This window comes from Drosophila busckii, chromosome X (assembly GCF_011750605.1).
Source record: "Drosophila busckii strain San Diego stock center, stock number 13000-0081.31 chromosome X, ASM1175060v1, whole genome shotgun sequence".
NCBI lineage: Eukaryota > Metazoa > Arthropoda > Insecta > Diptera > Drosophilidae > Drosophila > Drosophila busckii.
Window position 1 is genome coordinate 11,984,977 of NC_046608.1, and position 21,969 is coordinate 12,006,945.

General features: G+C 45.3%; 5 protein-coding genes across 6 annotated transcripts; 2 read left to right on the top strand and 3 right to left on the bottom strand.

The window, feature by feature from the left end:
• Positions 1 to 69: 69 nt before the first annotated feature.
• Positions 70 to 4,610, top strand: LOC108605246 (von Willebrand factor A domain-containing protein 8). The gene is made up of 7 exons (XM_017994856.1): positions 70 to 259; positions 314 to 741; positions 804 to 1,124; positions 1,188 to 1,771; positions 1,824 to 3,947; positions 4,018 to 4,452; positions 4,511 to 4,610. The coding sequence occupies exons 1-7, from the start codon at positions 70 to 72 to the stop codon at positions 4,608 to 4,610; spliced, it is 4,182 nt and encodes a 1,393-aa protein (XP_017850345.1).
• A 120-nt stretch (positions 4,611 to 4,730) lies between these two features.
• Positions 4,731 to 9,876, bottom strand: LOC108605253 (kinesin-associated protein 3). The gene is made up of 9 exons (XM_017994873.2): positions 9,544 to 9,876; positions 8,274 to 8,391; positions 8,036 to 8,201; positions 7,686 to 7,976; positions 7,487 to 7,623; positions 7,239 to 7,427; positions 5,696 to 7,171; positions 5,385 to 5,635; positions 4,731 to 5,322 (listed from the first exon to the last, which is right to left on the bottom strand). Exons 1-9 carry the CDS (start codon positions 9,867 to 9,869, stop codon positions 5,163 to 5,165), a joined length of 3,114 nt encoding a protein of 1,037 aa, XP_017850362.1. The 5' UTR covers positions 9,870 to 9,876; the 3' UTR covers positions 4,731 to 5,162.
• Positions 9,877 to 10,255: 379 nt separating this feature from the next.
• LOC108605281 (pyrimidine-specific ribonucleoside hydrolase RihA) lies at positions 10,256 to 11,774 on the bottom strand. The gene is made up of 3 exons (XM_017994929.1): positions 11,451 to 11,774; positions 10,849 to 11,304; positions 10,256 to 10,787 (listed from the first exon to the last, which is right to left on the bottom strand). The coding sequence occupies exons 1-3, from the start codon at positions 11,637 to 11,639 to the stop codon at positions 10,419 to 10,421; spliced, it is 1,014 nt and encodes a 337-aa protein (XP_017850418.1). The 5' UTR covers positions 11,640 to 11,774; the 3' UTR covers positions 10,256 to 10,418.
• Positions 11,775 to 12,284: 510 nt separating this feature from the next.
• Positions 12,285 to 13,500, top strand: LOC108605278 (zinc finger protein 317). Its single transcript, XM_017994924.1, has one exon. The coding sequence runs from the start codon at positions 12,319 to 12,321 to the stop codon at positions 13,438 to 13,440; it is 1,122 nt and encodes a 373-aa protein (XP_017850413.1). The 5' UTR covers positions 12,285 to 12,318; the 3' UTR covers positions 13,441 to 13,500.
• Positions 13,501 to 14,294: 794 nt separating this feature from the next.
• On the bottom strand, positions 14,295 to 18,875 carry LOC108605252 (ubiquitin carboxyl-terminal hydrolase 45). 2 transcript variants are annotated; one of them, XM_017994871.1, is made up of 4 exons: positions 18,708 to 18,875; positions 17,682 to 18,109; positions 15,950 to 17,615; positions 14,295 to 15,879 (listed from the first exon to the last, which is right to left on the bottom strand). In XM_017994871.1, the coding sequence occupies exons 2-4, from the start codon at positions 18,048 to 18,050 to the stop codon at positions 14,762 to 14,764; spliced, it is 3,153 nt and encodes a 1,050-aa protein (XP_017850360.1). In that variant the 5' UTR covers positions 18,051 to 18,109; positions 18,708 to 18,875; the 3' UTR covers positions 14,295 to 14,761. The 2 variants fall into 2 exon arrangements, with proteins under 2 accessions (XP_017850360.1, XP_017850359.1); XM_017994870.1 differs by having other exon boundaries at positions 17,682 to 18,115.
• Between the last annotated feature and the right edge of the window lie 3,094 nt (positions 18,876 to 21,969).

Here is a 21,969-nt window from a genome sequence, read left to right on the forward strand (position 1 = left end):
GGGCAATTTCGCATTGTCAAAGTATTTAACTGATTTAGCTGTGGGCCAATCTTAGTGACAAGCGGCAACATGCTGGCAAAATTACAATTTCGTAGCAGCTACCTGTTGCGTCATAGTCTCCAGCAAGGAACCTGGAGGCGCAGCTGGGCGACCACAGCCAAAGATAGCAATGCTACTGGTGGCGACACATTAACCATAGGCGACATAAGCGTGCCGCTGAGCCAACCAAAGCAGCCACAATTGGTGCCACAGCAGTATGGTAAAGTTGGTGCCAAAGTTCAACACATAAACAAACAATTAATATAATCTATAGTTAGCTATGCGGAAGATGGCAGCATGCAGTTAACGCAAACAGCGCTGCATCATTTGCGCTGGATGCTGCAGAAGGATGCGCTAAAGCAGGACATGTTTCTGCTAGGACAGCCAGGACCGCTGCGACGTCAGCTGGCCATGCAGTTTCTGGAGCTAACACAGCGCGAGCTGGAGTATGTGGCGCTTAGCAGAGATACCACCGAGAGTGATCTGAAGCAGCGACGCGAAATACAAAACAAGGCAGCCATTTATCATGATCAGGGTGCAGTGCGTGCGGCGCTGCATGGCCGTGTGCTGGTGCTGGACGGCGTGGAGCATGCCGAGCGTAATGTGCTGCCCGTGCTCAACAATCTGCTGGAGAACCGTGAAATGCATTTAGAGAATGGCAAATTTCTAATGGCGCCCAAGCGTTATGACAAACTACTGGAGGTAATTATTAGCTCGCTTGCTTGCAATTCAAATTATAGAAAGTACTTTGATTTGCTTTGCAGACACACTCAGCGCAACAGCTGGAGGATTGGGGCATATTACGCGTCTCGGAGCACTTTCGCGTGGTGGCCTTGGGTTTGCCCGTGCAAAAGTACAAGGGCACACCACTGGATCCGCCGCTGCGTTCACGTTTTCAATCGCGTCATGTGCTGCCGTACAGCTTTAGCGAACTCTACGATGAACTGCACCAGCTGGCGCCCGCTGTGCCTGGCGAGCAACTGAAGCAGTTGCTTACCTTTGCGCTAACGCTGCAAAAGGCCGACGAGGCGCTACAGCTGCCCGACTTTCCCATGCACAATCTGCGTTTGGCTGTGCAAATGCTGGTAAGACAATTATCATTGTCACATTGTTATGCTCATTGCTAACTGACGACTTTTACTTTATAGCAAGCTAATGCTGCGCTGAGTCTGCACGATGTTATAGTCATGCTATATCCGTATGCTGCCATGCTGAAGTCAGATCAACAGAAGCGCGTGCAGGAGCTGCTGACAAGTTTGAAAATTAAACGTGTGCGTGGTCAGCAGGTGCAACGCATTGCCAGCACGCTGAAGGCTGAAAACAGCATAGAGCTGCAGCTGGATGAGCTGCGTCTTAGCTTAGCCAAACAAAGCTCTGACAGTGTGGCAACAACAGCGCCGCTCAGCTTTGTTGACTTGCCGCATCAGCGTCAAACGCTCGCCGCGCTGCTGCAGGCATTTGCTTTGGGCGATGTCTGCCTGCTGGGCGAGAAGGGCGTGGGCAAGCTGACGCTTACCAAGCAGCTGCTGCAGCTGCTACAGCAGCATGCGGAGCCCATAATGCTATACGAGGATATGACCTCACGCGACTTGGTGCAGCAACGCATTACGAATCTAGCGGGCGACACCATTTGGCGCGATTCGCCGCTGGTGCGCGCTGCCAAAACCGGCGCCGTTGCAGTGCTGAGCGGACTGCAGCGTTTGCACAAGAGCACGGCCACAGTGCTACAAAGGTAAGAGACACATACATATCTATATATAGTACTCACTCAAGTCACTTTGCAGAATCATACAGGATCGCGAGCTGCAGCTATGCGATGGCACTCAGCTGTTGGGCAGCGAACGTTACGAGGCGCTGCTGCGTCAGGGGCTGAGCGCTGCGCAGCTGACAGCGCGTGGCGTGCTGCCAATTCATCCTGGCTTTCGCATAGTGGCGCTGGCGGAGCCACCAGCAGTGGGCGTAGGCGGCGCGCAGCCCAGCTGGCTGACATCGGAGTTTCTTAGCTTGTTTCTGTATCAGGAGCTGCGACCGCTGCAGCAGAGCGAGGAGCAGCAGCTACTGACGCAACTCTGCGGCAACGGCAAACTGCACAAGCAAATGGATAAGCTAATGGCGCTGGCGCAGCTGCTGCGTGGCGCACAGGATCCATTGCTGAAGGGTTTGGCGGGCACGCTGTCTACGCGTCAGTTGCTGAAGTTGGCGCGTCGCCTGGACGCGTATCCCAACAGCGATGTGCATGAGCTGCTGACCAACATGTTTCTGATGAAGTTTATGCCGGCGCTGTCGCGTGCAGCGCTGCTGCAAGCGTTCCACGAGGTGGGCATAGCAGCAGGCAGCGCTGCTGCTGCTGCTGAAGTGCGTCGCGAGATTAGCATAGAGCAGCAAACGCTGCGCATAGGCGAGACGACGCTGCAGCTGCCGTGCGAGTCGCAGGTGCAGCAGTCGAAGGTGCCCAGCACGCTGTTCTATGAGATGCCGCAGCATGTGGCGCTGCTGGAGCGACTGCTGCAGGATTATCTAATAGGCGAGCATCTGCTGCTGGTGGGCAATCAAGGTGTGGGCAAGAACAAGCTCATCGATCGGCTGCTGGAGCTTATGCGACGCCCACGCGAATATCTGCAGCTGCATCGGGACACCACAGTGCAGAGCCTGACGCTGCAGTCGACGCTGCGCGATGGCCAGGTCATATACGAGGACAGTGCGCTGGTCAAGGCTGTCAAGACGGGCCATGTGCTGGTGGTGGACGAGGCGGACAAGGCGCCAGTCAATGTCACCTGCATTCTGCGCACGCTGGTCGAGAGCGGCGAAATGTTGCTGGCCGATGGACGCCGCATTGTGCCAGCGGGCGCTAGTGCTGCCGCCGATGCGAATACGATTGTTACTCATCCAGAGTTTCGTTTGGTCGTGCTGGCCAATCGTCCTGGTTTTCCGTTCCTGGGCAACGATTTCTTTGCCGCACTCAGCGACGTTTTCAGCTGTCATGCCATTGATAATCCCACGCCGGACTCGGAGATCTATTTGCTGCAGCAGTATGGACCCAATGTGCCCAAGGCCACGCTGCGCATGCTGGTGAATGCCTTTGGTGAGCTGCGCACTCTCGCAGATGAGGGACTGCTCAATTATCCGTACAGCACGCGCGAAGTGGTGAGCATAGTGAAGCATTTGGAGCGCTATCCGCAGGAGCACATGGCGGAGCTGGTGGGCAATGTGCTGGACTTTGATCGCTATCAGCCGGAGGCACTGCAGCAGGTTACGCAGGTGCTGGCCAAGCATGGACTGCCCATTGAGGCCTATGCGCGCGACGAGCTGCAAATGCTGCGCCAGCAAAAGCAGCTGCAGGCTCTGGTGAAACGTGACAGCGGCTTGGGTGTCTCCGGGCCCAAGTTCGGCAAGCTGGATCCCAAGAATGAGCCGCATGTGGGCGGCAACACTTGGGCAGGCGGCAGCGGCGGACGCGACACTGCCGGGCTGGGCGGCAAGGGTGGGCCCTTTCGCCTGGACAAGGGACACCAGGTGCATCAGTTGAGCGATGAGGAGAAGGCCGATGTGCCGGAGGAAATCAAGCGTGCCGCGCGTGAAATGAATCGCAAGGCATTCGAGCAAAAGCTGGAGGAGATTAAGATGTCCGCCCATGATCATCAGCTGTATGCGCAGTTCAGCGAACCGAATCGCAAGCAGGTGCAGCAGCTCAAGGCCATACTGGAGGCCATGCAGACAAAGAGCAAGGAGCGCCAGTGGCAAAAGTATCAAACGCATGGCGAGCTGGACGATACGCGTTTGATTGAAGGCATTGCCGGTGATAAGAATATTTACAGACGACGCGCCGAGGCTAATCCGTGGGCGGATCATATGCAGGAGAAGCCAAATCGTCTCAAGCTGGTGGTGGATGTCTCTGGCTCCATGTACAGGTGACTGCAAATGCAAATGCCAAATTAATTAAATTATTTTAAATGAATGTGATGTGCGCACCTTTTGCAGATTCAATGGCTACGATGGTCGCTTGGATCGCCAGCTGGAGGCTGTTGTCATGGTCATGGAGGCTTTCGAGGGCTACGAAAAGAAAATAGCATACGACATAATCGGACACAGCGGCGAGGGCTGGGAGCTGCCCTTTGTAAATGTCGGCAGCGCACCCAAGAACGACAAGGAACGCTTCGAGGCCATTCGCATGATGCACGCCCATTCGCAGTTCTGCTGGTCCGGCGATAGCACCGTAAAGGCGGCGCGTGAGGCCTGCTCGACGCTCGCCGCTGAGCAGGATTATGATAATGCCATTGTGGTGGTGCTGAGCGATGCGAATCTGTCGCGCTATGGCATTGCGCCCAAGGATCTGGCGCAGGCGCTTAAGCGTGGCGAGCCCAAGGCCAAGGGCTATGTCATCTTCATAGGCAGTCTGGCTGAGGAAGCGGAAGAGTAAGTCAAGCAGCTCAAGCATAAATATCTAAATACTTACATGCGTTTCCCATTCTAGAATCAACAAGGTGATGCCTGCTGGTCAGAGCTTTGTCTGCATGGATCTCAGCAAGCTGCCGCAGATACTGAAGCAAATCTTTACCTCATCGCTGCTGTAGCGAAATTAGTGCAATTTAAATCAAACTGCTGTATATACTATATAGAAAATCTTGTTACCTAGGCTTAAGCTTAAAAAAAATATATAAATTGTTTAAGTATAATGAAAAGATTTTATTTTTCGCGCTTGTTTGCGATTTCGTACTTTGAATTCCATACTCGAAATTCGCTAGTTGAAAATGCACATTTTATTTTGATATTAAAACATTTGCAGTTGCTTTATATTCTTTATGTATTTGTATGTGTAAGTTATAAAATTAAAACAAAATAATACGAGAATACTTGCGAATATTGCACAACTAAAGCAAAGACTAAACTAAGCTTAAACAACAAAAAAAGTATTAAAAATAAATAAATTAACAACTTACGTTTGAGTGTGTGTGTGTGCATGTGTGTGTGTGTGTGTGTGTGTGTGATGAATGTCTTGAGTACAAACTTGACATAACTAACGTATTTTTGACTAACAAGCATTAAAATCTGCAGCTCCACAGGCATTAAATATCAGAATTGCAGTTAATTGTTTTATGTTGTGTATATTGATGGCTAGACTAGCGTTATGCCAAGAGCAGATCCTCGTGCATGGCTTCGGCATCGAGTGATTTATTCGATTTGAACATATAGTTGCTGCTTTCGTTGCCGCCTTGACTGGAGCCCTGCGACTTCGAACTCGATGTCATGTTATAAAGCTCATCCAGATCCTGACTGCGTCGGTAGCTGCAAAAAGGTAATGTGATGTAACCATGTATAGCTCTATATGGACTCTATATATGACTTACGTGCTGACAGGTCTGCTGTAGGCTGGACTAGCCGGATTGTTGCTATTGTTGCTGTTGCTGTCGTTGTCGGGCTCGTTATTAATGTTGGAGCTATTGTAGAGCTCGCAGTTGTCCAAATATTCAGAGCGCAAATATGTATCCAGATCATTGTCATCGTCATTGTTGTCCACATAGTCCTGCTCATTGTCATGATCCTGCTGCGATTCCACCATGCAAAGCCACTGCGAGTTGTGATTGCGAAATTTCTCCAGCTGCGCAAAGCAAATAAATCAGTAAGTTATCGATTATATCGATATATATATATCACTTACCTTTATGCGCTTGGCCCACTCGCTATCGCTTATGGCAATAATATCCAGACAATAGTCGCACACTTTGCGTATTTCCTCGTTCTTGTCGTGCATGAGATCAATGAGGTAGGCTGGCGATTCGGTCTCCTTAATCATATACTCGCGCGTGCTCTCGTGCCGCAGAATCTGTTGGAATACATAGATGATCTGCAGCACAATCTCGTCGTCCTCCTGCTTGGCCTTCAGCAGCTCAATCAACGAGAGCACCACTTTGGCGCGGCAAAAGAGCAGCGCGCAAAGCTCGTCGCAGGCACAGGTGCCCAAATAGACAATGGTGTCCAGCACGAGATCGTCCAGGCGTGAGCAAGGCACCAGCAGCTGGCGTATCCAAGGTATCAGCTGGAAGTTCTGCAGTATTTGCGAATAATCCAAATCGGTGAGCGCCAGATTCCCCAAAATACCCAAACATTCGACAATGAAGCTCTCGTCGTCGCAGATGGTTAAGATGCGCGCCAGATCGCCCACATAGTCGATGAACAGCAGCTGCAGCGATTCATGCTGCGATAAATTACGCAGCAGCTTCATCAGCAGCGCATCCTGATACTTAAAGGCACGATCCATGAGACTATGCAGCCGCTGTCCCTCGACCATAATCTGCGCATTGCGACGCTGCAGCGAAAGATTTATGCACAACGCAATCAAATCGAGATCCACCTTCACATTCAGATTCAATATGATGGCATCTGTGGCCATTTGCACGCATTCCGTGTGGCTAAACAGCGGCTTCACCTTATCGTCCAGACTCATGTGATACAATATCTTCACCGCTATGCCATGATGCTTCTCATCGTTGATGAACATCACCAGCATGGGCAAGTAGCCGGCGGCAATCATCTTGCGTCGCAGCGCTGCATCAAAGGATAAATTAAACACCAACTTCAGTGTCACCTGCACCAGATCTGTGTGCGCATTTTGAAATAAACGCGGCAGCTTGGCCACAATATTCAATGCGCACATTTCGTCCTTGTTTACGCCCACTATGCTTAGCTTCTTCAGAAATGTGCTCACTAGCATAAGCAGATCGATGTTCTGACGATCCAGCGCCTTGGCCAGCATCTTGACAATATTCTTGCGTCGCATCTTCTCCTCCAGCTTTACATTCTCTGCCATATTGAGCAGCAAATAGAATGCAACGCGCAGCAGCTGCTCCTGCTTCTTGGCGAATATCTTTAGCTGCTTGTTCAGGCGATCGATTTCCTCCTTTTTCACCTTGGGATCATTGTGATCCAATGACTCGTTACTTTGTGCCTTTGACTCCGCTGCAGCTGGCTCGGCAACATTTGAATTTGCATTTGCAGCCGACAGCGCCTCATGGTAGCTGCTGTTCAGTATTTGACTCTTAATCAATGACGAGGACATGGTGCCATGAAAGCTGCTCCAGTTGCCCGACTTGGGACGCTGCTTCAGCTCCGGTATGCGACGACGCGGTGGCTCCATCTGCAATAACAAGCAAGTTCATGAATTAGACAGAGATAGCAGCTATGTGCGTTTGTCTGCTGCTCACATCTTTGGGTTTCTCCTCGTTCATAATGTCGAGAAAATCGTCGGTGCTGCGATTAAGCTTCTCCTTGCTCGCCTTGGCCGAGATCGGAGTGGAACCATTTGTGGGCTGCTTGCGTACATCGAGTTCATTGCGCATGGTTTCATAGCGACGCAGCTCATAGTCGATGACGTCCATGCAAAGCGAGCCAATCTATAAACACATTAGATATGAAAATATAAATTGCAGACAACGAATTGAGTTCAACGCACCTTATATTGCACAATAAGTGGATGAAACTTGGTGTAGGTGGAGAAACAAAAGAATATATAAATAATGTTGGTGGACAGATCCAAGCTTTTGCGCCAATCCTCGCGTAAAACGCGCGACAAGGCGCTAAGGCAAGCTTCTGTAAGCAGAAATGAATAAAAGTTAATACAAGTTTAACAACAGTTAAGTTAACAGTTTCACCATTTTTCTCCAGCTCCTCGAGATTATCAGGATTGCGTGCTATTTGCAATATCATAGCAGAGCCACGTATGCGTTCGCTTAGCTCCTCGTAGAGCAGCTCGACATATTCATCGATGTTATTGATGGAAACATCAGCGGCAGTGGGCGTAGCTGCGCACACCGCACCCGTCACCTGACCCACTGTGCTGGCAGACAAAGCAGCCACACCACTGTGCGAACGCGCCGAGCGCGTATGTGAACTATGCAAAGCAGCCGAGCGACGCGTCTGCGTATGCGCATTATCAGCTACATCTAAGCCAAGAAAACCATTTAAAAGACAATATTTAATTGATATGAATAGCAGCACTCACCATTGCTGGCATTATCCTTGCGATTCTTCAGATAGAATATTATTTGCTCTACATCATTCAGCTGCGATTTGTGTATGAGATCACATTTATCGACAACTTCACGCGCTAGTGCCGCCGGATCCGTTCTGGCGTTAAGCGAGCGTAATCGTATAATTTTCTGACAATGCTATAAATAATAAACAAATGCATATAAATCAAAAGACATTATGCATGTTGCCAGGTGCAACTGGGTTGTTACCTTTTTCTCCTCAATCATGGGATTGTTAGGTTCTCCAAACACTGTTGCCTCCAGCTGATAGTTGACTATCAATGCCTTGTCCGTGGGATGCGGCTCAATGCTGCCCCCTTTCCAGCGTCTAATTAAAAAGCAAATTTATAAATTAGAAACAAAAGTAACAGTCAAGCTTGGGCTACTCGTTTATTTATTTATTGTATTTTTAATTAGTTTACTCTTTTAGTACTTAAGCAACATTAACATTAACGCTTGCCTGTAATTTGTTTTGGTATTTGCGTGGGTAAATCGATTGTGTATAAAAATAAATAAATAAGTACTTTTGGCTTAGCTTCCTGCCTAAATTACGCACGCTCTGACTCAAATAAATTGTTAAAAACAGCTGTTCAAGCCGTTCAACTACCTACATACACCAATGCATACACACGAAATCAAATAGAGTTGATCATCGTTTGTATGTGTGTGCGTAAACAAACGTGACGTAAACAGGTTCAACTACATTTATTTATGTACATGCACATGTGTGTGTGTGTGTGTGTCTGCATATAAAACGAAATAAACTTGACCTGAGTATTTTGCAGCCCTTGGCCAAGGTAATTGCCAATAATGCTGTGTAATGCCAAATTAAATATATTTTTATGTGCGTTTAAGCAATTTCTTAATTAAATTGAATGCCAATTTTAATTTCTCTGCGCTTGTTTATTTTTTAAACAATAATCGCTTTAAAATCACGACTCACGTGCACGTCACTAAGCGCCAATTTACAGGTGAACGCACCATATGATCAATGTTTGTTATGTGCTCTAGCCACCCCCCGCCCCCGCTGCCTATAACAAGCCAGGCTTAAATATGACGAATTTTGTATGTGTGTATACATAAGTGAGCTACTTCTTAAGCTAATACATAAGTGCATACATGTGTACATAAGTCTATGTATGTACTATGTTGATTTTGCCATATTTGCAGTACATACAACAATACATACGCAAAGGTTGAGGCGCAAGTGGAAAATCAATAAAAAACACAACAACAGTAGAGCAGCGAGCCAGCGGCAACGGCTGGCTAGGGTAACAAGGTAAGTGGGTTTTACTTTTGATGTTTTTGGTGTTTTTGCTTCTGCTTTGCACACACACAAAAACATACATACAGTTTTAGTTTAACTGCAAGCATACAAATGTTTGTTACGTACCAATTGTTCTTTAGCTCACACACATTTACATATACATATGCACCCACGCACAATTTTCTTCTCCTTTGTTATACTATAAACACTTACTTTTTAATAAACTTTGCATCATCGTTTGTTTGCATAGCTGCTGTTGTTGAAGTTTTTAAATATCTAATTAGCGCAGCTGATGTAGTTTTTGTTCTAAGCGCGTTTGTTTTGTCTGCTGTTGCGTCGGTGACTGCGACTGCGACTTCAGCTGCGACTGCTAACTGAGCTTGAGTTGTACTGGTTGTTAAAACTCCAATTTGATTCTGATTCGATGTTGTTTTTCCGCCGGTAACCGCATTTATTATATAATAAATATAGTGAATCACAATTAGAAACAACACAAAGCCCGATATCAGTTGGAAAATAAATAAGAAACCAAATTGCATGCGTCTTTTTGCGAGAACAATACTTTTGACGCCCGGGCCAAACTAACATTTTACTGTTAATGTCAACTGTAATGGCCTAACTGTTATGTGAAGCATTTAACAGCGAACCAACATTACAGTAACAGCGAGTAAGATAACAGCGTAAGTTATTCACACACACATATATCGATATATATTTAATTGCACATGAGCGAGTATTTTTTAAAAAAATATCAACTGTTGTAAGCCTAACTTGAAAATATAAAACAAAAAAAAACTTAAGTTAATTTTAGAGTAAGATTACTTAAATGTACTGTAAATTATTATTAAAAATTTACTTAATTTTAAATTATTACTAAAATAATTACTTAATTTTAAATTTAGAAAAAAAATCTATTTTAGTCTGAACCAGTTAGCAGCCAAATAGGGCTTTTTATCTTGCACTTGCTGATTCAAGGCTAACATAAACAGCGAAAGTTTAATCTTTCATCATACCCATTATAAAATGATTATGTTATAAAAGTGTAGTGTATAGGGTATAATTTACGAAAATGTCTTAAATGGGTTTTATTATGCGTCTAATAGAAAAGTGTCGTCGCGCCAATTGGCGACCCACTCGACAATCTCTTTGAAGAATTTATCATCCACCAGCTCAATGATATGCACATTCTCCGGAAACTTTTCACGCTCACGTAAATGATCCAACACCATTTGGCCACGTGTATGTGTGCCCGTTAGATCGACTGTGGCATGCCACAAGCTCTGTTGCTTTATAAATCTTTTAGGCCATAGCCAGGCAGCCACAGCCAAAGCGTCACAGGGATTCCAGGTCTCAAACCCAGCTGGCAACCACTGTGCGCTCTCCACCTTTGTGAGCATATTGATGGCGAGATGTTGCTGAGCAGCTTCCGTCTCAGCAAAGTCCGTTAGACGCCAGCCCTAAAAAGTGACAAGTCCATCAAAATATAGACATATAGACGCCCACATAGGTCTAGCTTACAGTGGGTATGTTGAAGCGCTCGCTGGTGCAGGGCTCCCATGGTAGTATGGTTATGGGGCAGTGGGTTTTTAGCAGCACAGCATACGCAGCTTCTGGATCCGAGTGGAAGTTAAATTCAGCGGCACGTGAAGAATTGCCCACGCCCTGATAGTTGCCGCCCATCATGTAAATATCCTTGATATGTTTACCAAACTCCGGACCATACATGGTATAGCCCAATGCTAGATTTGTCATTGGTCCCACGGCTACTATAGTTATCTGCTTGGAGTACTTCATGCAGAGATTATGTATGATGGTCACGGCATGTTCATGCTGCACAAAGCTGTCCACCGGCTCAGCAGGAGAGTATTCGCCAGGATTCAGACAGTCGCCGAAGCCATCGATGCCATGGAAAAATTTCTTGTCTGCATCAACAAAACCTATGAGAGGTTCGACAGCGCCCAGATAAATCGGTACCTAATAAAACCAATCATAATAAAGGAAGGGAAAGGCATTACATATGTACATTACTCTCTCTCGCTCTCACGTCATTTCGCTCTCTCTCTCTCTTTAGCAAAACACTGTTGCGCTCGCTATATAATTGAATATGCATTTACACCTACATCACTTCTCTTACAGGCATTGAGTATACGCCTCATGTTGCGCGCCGCATGCTCCCGCGTCGTGTTGCCACAACCTGTGGTTGTCACGGCCAGCAGACGCACCTGACCACATTGCTCGGCGCGTAGGAGTAGGAGCAAGGCCCAAGCATCGTCGCTACCACCGTCACAGTCGAGTATTGCGAGTTTCATTTCGTATAGCTAGTATATAGAATCTCTATTTGTGCGTATGTGTGTGTGTGTCTATGTCTAACGGTTAATCGTTGCTCTGGTTGACGACGACTCGCGTGCCTGCGACTGAACTCTGACAAATGTCGCCGTCGACTGATAATCGTTTCTGATATGGATAAGCAACCACTCACTGTAAACTAAACGAATTTCAAAATCACTTTTGCAAGCGACACATATGTATGGCATATGTATGTACAAATTGTGTGTGTGTGTGCTTATTAGGCGGGCGGCATGCCTTTTAAAGCAATGGAATTTAATGTAATACTAAGGTCAAACTAAATCTACATATATATGAATTAGCCTCATTTAAATATTCTAAGAAAAACTTGATTAGCCAGTTAAGCTAATCTTATTCTATATATGAGCTTATAAGCGTAGGATATTTTCAGCCATAATTTGTCACTTGGCAAATATTTATATAAACTATGATATTTTTAGCTAGTATTCAAAATTCATATTCGCGCCTATTGCTTCGATAACTTTTTCGATAACTAGCGAACAGCTGTTATACGCGCATGTATATTAACATACAAGCACAAGCCAGCTGTAAATTAACATACTACAACAAAACAATAAAAAATGCAATTTTTGCAAAGTAAATGAAACATAAGCCGCACATTATATATGCATACGCTTAGCCATGGAGCCCAAGTTCATATTGCCCAAGCCGGCGACAGTTAGGAGTGATAACAAATCCGAGCTTGCTGATAGCACAGCGACAAGGCAACGAGCTGCGCGCCACTACTATTGTCATCATTGCCTGGTGGCTTTTCCACGCTACCTGAAATGCAAGACACACCAGAAGCTATGCGATGCACGCTTGACAAACCTGCACATCTGCCGTTACTGCCTGACGCTGTACGGCAGTGAGCAGCCGCTGCAGCGGCACATGCAACGCAAGCATACGGATCGCATGTTTATGTGCCTGCAGTGCGGCACGGCGGGCAGGCGCTACAAGTCATCGATATATCTGCACAAGCATGTGGTGACCTGGCACGGCACACAGTCGTTATTCTACTGCGCCATGTGTGCACACAATTGGAGCGATGCCAAGGCATTTAGTTCGCTGGATCAGTTGGTGGCACATGCCGAGCACGTACATCAGCTAATCGGCGATGATCGCACCAGCAGTTTTGATGAAACAGAGGACTTGGAAATGCTGGAGGAGAACATTGATGATCTGCTGCCCATTGGTGATTGGGATGATGACTTAACTTTTGGCTGGCCCATGGATTTGGAAAAAATGTCCTGCATTGCTGATCCCTTGCCCAAGCCCAGCGGCTATGTCTGTCCCATTTGTGCGAACGGCTTTACAGGCAGCTTGGGTTTGATTAGGCATATTGAAGTGACACATCAGCGTAATCCGCTCGACTGCATCTTCTGCGGCAAAACGCACAAGAATCGCGAATCCGTGCGGGCTCACCTGCAGCGCCAGCATGTCCTGCTGCGTGCCCATGCCTGTAAACTCTGTCAGGCAGAGTTCACTACCTCCGATCATCTACGCAAGCATATGGACAGTCAGCATCTGGAACGGCGGCATTTGTGCCCCCAGTGCGGCAAGGCCTTTGGCCAGAAGGTTCATCTGACTGCTCACATGTGCTCCGAGCGTGGTCACTGCAGTTATATTTGCAATATATGCCATGCTCAATACTTTCGCAGCATCGATCTCAATCGGCATATAAAGCTGCAACATGATGATACAGAGGAGCAGACGGAAAATGATTTGGAAAAGTTTGAAAACACGCTGCTTAATATTAGCTAACACACAAAAGACTTAACAATTTTTTATATAGACGCGTATGTAAATGTATTAAAGTTAAGAATGATAGCTACATAAACTATATTAAAATATTATTGGAAAATTGAAAGACCTTTCTTTGTTTCAAATTTTATTTGTATATTTATATATATGTATAAATCTCGTTGCAACTTCCACGAACCGAATGATTGAAATATACATTATCTTTATCTTGTTTTCAGTTTTAGCAATTTAAAATTGAATTGTAAACAAATACACACACATGTATATGATAATAATATAATTGTAGAACTATTATTTAATGCATACACGGTATATTTATATTTGAATGCATGTATATCTATATTGTATACATAGAGATATTTTTGTTTTATATGTTTGTTTGTATAGTAAATATGTAGTTATGTCCATTATGTTACATTTATAATTAAGTTTATTGGCAGAAGCGAGCAATTGCTTGTTTGATTTGTTTAAATCGTTTTCATTGAACACGCACTTTATAGGACAAGTAACACGTTTATTAATAATAGCAATGCAGCTAATTCTCTCTATCTCTCTCTCTCTCTCTCTCTTTCTATATCGCTCTCAAACTCAAACTTTCTATGCTGTCTTACAAACTACAAAAATTGGGTTTGGAATCCTTATTCCGATTTTTCTGTTTCCGGCTATTCTTGTTAAGTAACGTTTTTGACATGCTTGAGGCAATGTTGTATATTTGCTTTGGACCATAGACTAATAAAAAAAAAATAAAACAAAATGCAACTAACTTAAAATCTAATCAAAAAAGAAACCTAACGAGCAAAAACCTTAAACTCGCTCAGTTTGCTAATAATAGTTAATAAATAATTAAAATTAACTATTAGTTTAAAATTGTATGCTAACACAAGAGCACTTACATTGTTTGCTTTTATTTAAATACAATATAAACAAGCAAAAATTTAATAATCCATTAAAAGTCAATGTGTCATTATCAGCTTAGCATCGGGCATGGGCATCGGAGCTGAGCAAGACATCGATAACTAAATATCGACGTGCTGTTTGTTTGTTTGATTCTTCGTCTTTTTTTTTGTTAGTGTAATTTCAGTCCATTATCATTAAGTTCAAATGCATAATTGATTATGAAAGAGGAAGCACAAATTAAAAACACTTGAAATGTCAATTACAAAATGAAACTTGTTTCTTTGTGTTGTGTGTTGGAAATTAATATGCTAGGCTAATGGAACTCTGTTTGGAAGCCGCCGGAAAACTTCGTTGAGCTTGAGCTGCTGCACTCTTCTTTATCGATAATCGGCTGTTAATTGGTTTTTCTTTCTGTGTTTTTGATTTAGTAGATGCGCTCGTAGAAGAGCAGATAGGCTTGAGCCTTAAGCGCTGTTTCCTCACTAACCTCCTGGACACGCGAATCCGAGACGTAATACCATTTACCTGGTGGTGCCTGCACGTTGGAGGCTTCGTCGTTGGCCGTTGCCGTGGATGACTGCGCAGCTTCATCGTCTCCGGTGGCGGGCGAACCAACTGAGCCCTCATCTGAGGTGGAAGCATTGCTGCTGGAATTGGTCAAATCATCGCTATCATCCATGGCATCCATGCGCAGCTCGCGTGCCTTCTCCTTGGCCAGCAGCTCTTCCAGCTTCTTGAGCTGCTCATCATCCTGATCCAATTCGGCTTTGCTGCCATGCGGCAAGAACTTCCAACGCTTATCATCCGGTGTCAGCTTGGCGCGCACCTTCACGTACGCCGTATAGTGGCCGCCATAGAGACCACCCGAGTGCTCCACCACACCATAAAGCGCATAGAGCAGCTTCTTTTGCTTGCGATCAATGTTGGGCAGATTCTTCACCTTGGAACCGCAAAAGGCGGCAATGTCCAACAGATTGGGATAGCTCACCTGCCGCGTCAGCTTGCGGAACGTGCAGCGTGGCCAGATTTGGAAACGCTTCAAATGCAATATCAGCACCGCTGGCGGGCTGGACACCAGCAGCTGTTTGGTGGCATTCGTATTCACCGACTTGGCCTGCGGATCGGGTCCATTGATGCGCCGTGTGCAGCTCTCGCAACCGACCTTGTTCTGTCCCGTCATTAGCTCCACGGCGGTAAAGTTATTCAGACACGATGGCACCGAGCACTCGCCCACCTCGCACTGATAACGTGGCGCTATGGTGGTGCTCCAATCCGAATAGCTTTGGGTGCGCACGCGTCGCTGCGGCGCAGGTTTAGCTGCTGCTGCCGCTGTCTCCTGCGCCGCCGCCTGCTCGATGGCTCCAATCGACAGCTGGCGTATAAGCGAGGCGCCCTTTTCGCTGAGTCCAGGGCTCACCAAGCTGCCGACCGTAGTGCTCGACTCCGAGCGTGTGCCATTGCCATTTACATTGCTGTTGCTGCTGCTGTTGTTGTTGCTTGTGCTGCTTGCTGTGGGCGCGGGGCTGGTCGCTATGCCAGAGTCTGTGGTGGTGGATGGAGAATTATCAATTAAAGTTTTTATCAGATCTGATCTGCTCAGTCGCTCACTCACCATTCTCATCCTCCTCCAGGGAATCCTTGTCCAAATGCTCGGGCACATCATCACGCTTCTCGCCCAGCGGCTGCGCATTGCCATTGCTGTCCGTATAGAATTTGCCTTTGCATTTGGTAGTGCCATCTTCCGTAAGATTATCCTCCACATCGGCATCCGAATGCTCGGAGGTGGTGGCGCTGAGCGACATGGTATCCGCACGTTGTCCCTCACCCCAAGCTCGCTTGCCTGGCAGCAAATCAGATGTGGTGATGCCACCCCCATTTGCAACTTCAGCATCGCCTTCGCCATCACCATCACCGCCGCCGCCGCCATTGTGTCCTGCATTGCTGCTGCCCGTTTCCGTTTCATCCAGACCAAGCTTCAGTTGCTGTTCCTGTTTGGTGCGCTGATGGCGAGCGGCGCGTTTGCATTTGCGCGTGCGTTGCTTCTCCTTCTTCAGCTGGGATTTGGTGGGCGACGGCTCGGCCGTGGCTGTAGCAGCGTCTGGATGGTGCAAATAGAATGGCGTTGATGAGGACGCCGCTAGCTCAGACTGATCACGCGGCGATTGATCGGGACTGCCCCTATGTCCACTGCGCTGCGGCGGCTGCGGCTTCTCCACGGCCACAGGCAGCGACATGTCTAGGAAATATTCATGCCGCGATGAGATGTTATAGCAATCCTGGCAAGTCAATGTGGATACCAAGAAGCCGCGAAACACTTGCTCGGGACGTAAAATGCGATCGGCCGCTTGGTTGCCATAGATTTTGCACTTTTGACGCAGCTCCTCCGACACGCTGTTAATATCCTGATCCTTGTAGCCCAAGTTTTGCAAAATGACACGCTGATAACGCTTGAGATCCTCGGAGCGCACACTCTCCAGCATTTGACGCAGCAGCTCATGCGAATCATGCTGATCACCGCCCGTAAATTGTGGACACTTGCTGCAGAGCCTGTCGAAGAGCTTGCTGGGCGTAAAGACGCCGCCACCGGACTGCAGCTCCTCCAAGGCCTGTGCCAATGATGAGGTAAGATTACCCCACGATGAAAGCGTGCCCTTGATCATGGGCAGCTCGATGTCGCCCTTGTCTTTGAAATTAAATGTGCCACCGGGCAGCACAAATTGCTCGCCGGGCTCGGCGAGTTCCTTGAGCACTTCGAGCAAAAATGGTGTCTGAGCCAAGCACTGCATGACGGCATTGAAGAAACAAGTGTTGCCCAGATTGGTTAGGCCACGCACGCGTGGCAAACGCTCCAGCTCCGAGCTGGCATTGTTAATAGCACTGGCTATGGACGTAGTGGCTGCGCCAGCCGCAGTGCCGCTAATGCGTTTAGCCATGCCAGGCACATTGCTGGCAGTCATTGTCGATGGCGATGGCGATGTTGCATGTGGTGGTGGTGGCGGCAGCGGAATAACAGCTGGCAATGCGCTCGGCATCATGGCGCCGAGTTGCTCGATGGTGTTCTTCAGCTTCTGCTCTATGTCGGCAATGGCTTGCGGCCGCGTGTCCACCTGTGCTATGGCCGCTGCTGTGGGTGGCTTTTGGGCCAAGCGCTTGACAAGCTCAACGCATTCCAATAGATTCTTGCGCGAATTGGGGCTAATCTCAGCATCGCAGGCATAGCACCAGATCTTAAAGCTGCGCGTATTCAATGCCAACGCATGCAAGTCCGAGTGTGGAGTCTAGAAAAGCGTGCAAAATACAGTTAGCGATGCTTTGCTGATGCTGATGAAGTCACTGGCACTTACCTCATGATGCTGCAGTGCGTGCTTGTTGCAGCTGCGTCCGCACAGCTGTGTGCCACACTTGAGACACAGCCAGAGCGCATTATCAATTTCACACTCGCCCGTCGTTGTTGCCTCACCCGCTGCTATGGGCTGCTGCACGTTTAGCTTCTGGCATTGCGGGCAGTCATAGAGCAGGCCCGTAGTCTTCAATTGACGTCGCAGGCGCGCCGTGTCCACAGACTTTTTTATATGCTGACAGCAATTGTTGCCGCTGGCGTGTCCATGGCCATTGGTCAGCTGCTGCTCCTCGCCAGAGTCTGTGGAGCTGCCGCCGCCAGCAGTCTCATATGCGTCTCCTTGACGCTTCTTCACCATGGCCGCCACGCTCATACGTTTGTTCAGTTTAGTCGCCTCGCTTTCTCTTTGTCTCGCTTGCACGCTCTTTCAGGCTGTAACTGTTTTGTTTTTTATTTTACAAGTTAAATATATATGTAAATTTATTATTCACTTTATACATATATATTTTAAACTGATTAGCTGTTTATTGCGATAAAGACTTTTTTTGACAGCTTTGTCAATTTTGTAACAACAAAGTAAACAAATTTACGCACATACTAGCACACAATACATACAAAGAATTTACAAACGCAGTTCGCTTTGTTGTTGCTGCTGCTGCTTCTTCTTCTTTGCTTTGTTTTTGTTACCAAAAATGTTGCGAGTTCAGCAACAGCAATAACAACAACAACAACAACAACGCAGTGTGTGTGTGTCTTTGAGGTTAAGTTTAAGTTCATGTGCTGCCATATTGGGCAGCAAACAACAACAAAGCAGCTGCATTGTTGTGTTTATGAACGCCTTAACAACAACAACAGCAGCTTTATGTTAAGCGTAATTATGTTGCTTTTGCTTTAGAAACAAACAAAAACACACACACTTACGTTACGCACACACGCATTTAAGCTGAAGTCTGCATTTGGCAATTTGTAGTATTTTGCGCTCTTTTTTGTTGCAGTGTTTTTGCACACTCATTACTTTTGTTGCAATTACCTTGAGGTTAACTTTGCTAAATACATATATTGTGCATTAGCGTATGTATTGCTGTAAGCACTGTTCTCTCCACTACAGTTAAACAAATTAATCAAAAACTTAAAAAAAACGTGAGCACATTTGGACTATAGTTGACTGTATGTAAATTTTATAATCCAATTGGAATTAACTATCCGCACACTCAAGCTACAATGCTGGTCACATTCCGTTATCGATAACTACAGTGCATGCTGTTAAAGTGAGCCAGAATGTTATGCTCATGTTAAGCTGAGCAACTGTGCACGTGAGCATTGCTTAAAGTTATCGATAGAGTGCGCGTATATTTCAAATTTAAATTACGCACTTTCATTTATGTAATATTTTTGAAGCCCTCGCAAGCATTGTTTACTCTATCGGTTAGGGCGCGTGTATATTTCAAATTTAAATTTCATTCTGGTAGCACTTGCAAGCATTGTTTAATAAAATAAAATGCATATTTATGCAAGAATGAAGCCGCATCATGCATATTGCTAAGCTTTAAAGTCCAAACAACTTAATTCAGCAACAACGGCGCAAAAAAGGAAAAAGCACTGAATAATAATAACGCCATCATAAAGGAAACTTGCAGACATAAACTCCCTATAATTACCAACACCCTTAACATTGTAAATGCATCAAAATTGTACCGCCCCTCAGGGCTATATTTCATACGGCCGCAAAGAATAATGAAAAGTCATATAAGAAAAAAGCAATAAAAGCGTTGATGCGACTATAAGATGCTCTGTAAGTTTTTGAAGTTGAAGAGACAAGTTAGCAGCACAACGGTAGGATCTGGTAGGACCAGTCCTGCGTCTGTGCAATTTGCTTGAATTGAGTCGTCATTATCATCATCATTATGAGCAATGGGCGTAGCCAACAGACTGAGGTATGGCAGCTTAAGTTTAAAAACTAAATAAATATAATTATGAACGTAAAAAATATAAAAGAAATGCGTATACGTGCTGCAAATACAAATAACTATTACCGAAGCAATTTCTTTCTAATTTTACGCTTAGCAGTAACCACTAATTGTATTTGATGTCACTTATTATTGATTGCAAATCAAAGCATTCGCTTTTGATGATGATGATGCTGCTGCTGCTGCTTTGAAGAGAGCACATAATTCAAATTAAATGCCAGCAGATACAGGAACTGTGCACATTAAAGTCTCATAATGCATAATAACATCAAAGATAATTTCGCATAAAAAATGTTAAGAAAATGTAGCTTGGCTTCGCATTGGACACACAGTCATGCAGAGAGCCCAAGTAAGAGCCCCACTGACTGCTGCTGCTCCTCTTCTCTCTGATCTCTTCCCGGTACAAATTTGCTGTAATGAATATTTCGCAGAAGACGTAAATCGATTCCTGGACGACGATGCGACGGCCACTGCTGCTGCTGCTGCTGTTCGTTCTTCGTTCTTCAGCTTCATTATGTGCATGCAAAGTTACCGATTCTACTGCTTTTTGCTTTAGCTTTAGTTTTTTTTTTTTCTGGCAGTTGCAACTTTATAAATTTAAATATTTTATATTTTGCAATTGAATTATCAAAATGCAGCATATAACAATTAAACTTAGCTCTTCATTTAACATTTAATTATAAACTTTTGTAGCATAAGCTGTATGTGCAACTTGCTGCTGGTGCTGCTGCTGCTGATCTTGCAGCTCTTGTTCTCAGGCTTAATTGCGCAATAAATTTTGGTGCTGCATGCTGTGGCGCCTCGAGCTCGAGGATTGCGTGTAAGCCGACTTGCAGCTTCTGTGTGTCGTTCGTTGTTCTTCATATTTTTATGGCCACACAACAAATGTGTGTGAGGCAGCGTTTCTTGGAAAAGTTTTTGTGAGTTGCACAATTCGTTCTATGTTGCAAGTTGCAAGTTGCAACTGCAATCAATTGCAGCCTAAGCGCTGCCGGCATAAGCTCAAAGGCTCAACCTGCGTCTTATCAACAACAACAACAACAACAACAATTGCAGCTTGGCGGCGGCGGCTGTGGCGTTATCATTTAATGAACACTCCGCTTGAGCCGTACCGACAGCTTGCCACACACACACATGTGCGTTATCTTTTGTAAATGTTGGCTACAGTCAGCGTCTTGGCCAACTTGCAACCACTACAAACTACAGCTCAGTGCAATGTTAATATAGCGATAATCGTTGCCTCCATCTACTAATTAATTGACTCTTTGTCTGTCTGCCCCCAGCCCAACCGCTTGCCCCAGCAGCAGCAGCAGCGGTTGGGCATCAAGACTTGGCAGCTTGGCGGCGCTTTCATTTCGTTTCATTAAAAGCCAGTTTCAATTTTCTGCATTTTAGTGCCTGATGCACTTTGGCATCTCGAGGTAAGGCGACTCCCTCGACCAGCTCTGCGAGTTGGAAATTGTGGTTTACTTTTTATACCCTGTAGACAAAAAAGTTTGTTAGGCTAGTTTGTTTACTGCTTAAATGATGTGATTATTTATTTTTTTTTAATTTAATGAATTTATTTTAAGCACATAAAATCTTTAAATAATTTTGTAAGCTTTATTTATGCTTAAGAAGTTTTCATATTATTAAAATATGAGCATGAAATTGCTTAAAAGCAAATTTCAAATTTGTAAAAATATAATAATTTTATGAATTTATTTTAAAGCACATAAAATCTAAAAATAATTTACTAGAGAAGTTTTCATATTATTGAAATTTATATAAGCAAAAATATTAGCATGATATTATTTAAAAACAAATTTCAAATATGTAAAAATATAATAAAACATAAAATGTATAAATTATTAATAGCAATAAGAAGTTTTCATATTATTTAAATTTGTATAATAAATTTATATATAAATTTCAAATATGTAAAAATAGTAAAATAAATTTATTTACTGAGTATCTGCTAGTCATGCTTTTCTTTTTGCTGCTCGCAACATATTCAGCATTTTATTTTATTTTTTACTTTTGCCTACACACATTTGCACTTTGGGCTGAGAATGCTTTAAGGGAGCGTTCGGTATGAGATGAAGTAGCAGGAGGGGCGATGGATGAATGGTTGGATGGATGGATGGATGGAAGGAAGGAAGAAACGCATAGCGCTCATCATACTGATGTGTCTCTCCCACTGCCACTCCCTCTCCCTCTTGTTCTCCCGCTTGTGAATGTAGATCTGCTTTGGCAGCAAAACCACAAGACCACTAACCCTAAACTCAGTCACGTTCACGTCCTTTCTGGGTTTCCAGCTCTCTTAATGCGTTCAATGCCGGCGCA

Excerpts from the sequence above, each read along its gene's own strand:
- LOC108605281 (XM_017994929.1), bottom strand. The coding sequence starts at position 11,639 with ATGAAACTCGCAATACTCGACTGTGACGGTGGTAGCGACGATGCTTGG. Across the intron at positions 11,305-11,450 it reads ATGCCTGTAAGAGAAGTGAT|GTACCGATTTATCTGGGCGC; the intron begins GTAGGTGTAAAT and ends TGGTTTTATTAG. Across the intron at positions 10,788-10,848 it reads AGCGCTTCAACATACCCACT|GGCTGGCGTCTAACGGACTT; the intron begins GTAAGCTAGACC and ends GTCACTTTTTAG.
- LOC108605246 (XM_017994856.1), top strand. The coding sequence starts at position 70 with ATGCTGGCAAAATTACAATTTCGTAGCAGCTACCTGTTGCGTCATAGT. Across the intron at positions 1,125-1,187 it reads GTTTGGCTGTGCAAATGCTG|CAAGCTAATGCTGCGCTGAG; the intron begins GTAAGACAATTA and ends TTTACTTTATAG. Across the intron at positions 4,453-4,510 it reads CTGGCTGAGGAAGCGGAAGA|AATCAACAAGGTGATGCCTG; the intron begins GTAAGTCAAGCA and ends TTCCCATTCTAG.
- LOC108605278 (XM_017994924.1), top strand. The coding sequence starts at position 12,319 with ATGGAGCCCAAGTTCATATTGCCCAAGCCGGCGACAGTTAGGAGTGAT.
- LOC108605252 (XM_017994871.1), bottom strand. The coding sequence starts at position 18,050 with ATGAGCGTGGCGGCCATGGTGAAGAAGCGTCAAGGAGACGCATATGAG. Across the intron at positions 17,616-17,681 it reads ACGCACTGCAGCATCATGAG|ACTCCACACTCGGACTTGCA; the intron begins GTAAGTGCCAGT and ends ACGCTTTTCTAG. Across the intron at positions 15,880-15,949 it reads CCTGGAGGAGGATGAGAATG|ACTCTGGCATAGCGACCAGC; the intron begins GTGAGTGAGCGA and ends CCACCACCACAG.
- LOC108605253 (XM_017994873.2), bottom strand. The coding sequence starts at position 9,869 with ATGCAATTTGGTTTCTTATTTATTTTCCAACTGATATCGGGCTTTGTG. Across the intron at positions 7,624-7,685 it reads CGAGGAGCTGGAGAAAAATG|AAGCTTGCCTTAGCGCCTTG; the intron begins GTGAAACTGTTA and ends TTCTGCTTACAG. Across the intron at positions 5,323-5,384 it reads TACAGCAGACCTGTCAGCAC|CTACCGACGCAGTCAGGATC; the intron begins GTAAGTCATATA and ends ACCTTTTTGCAG.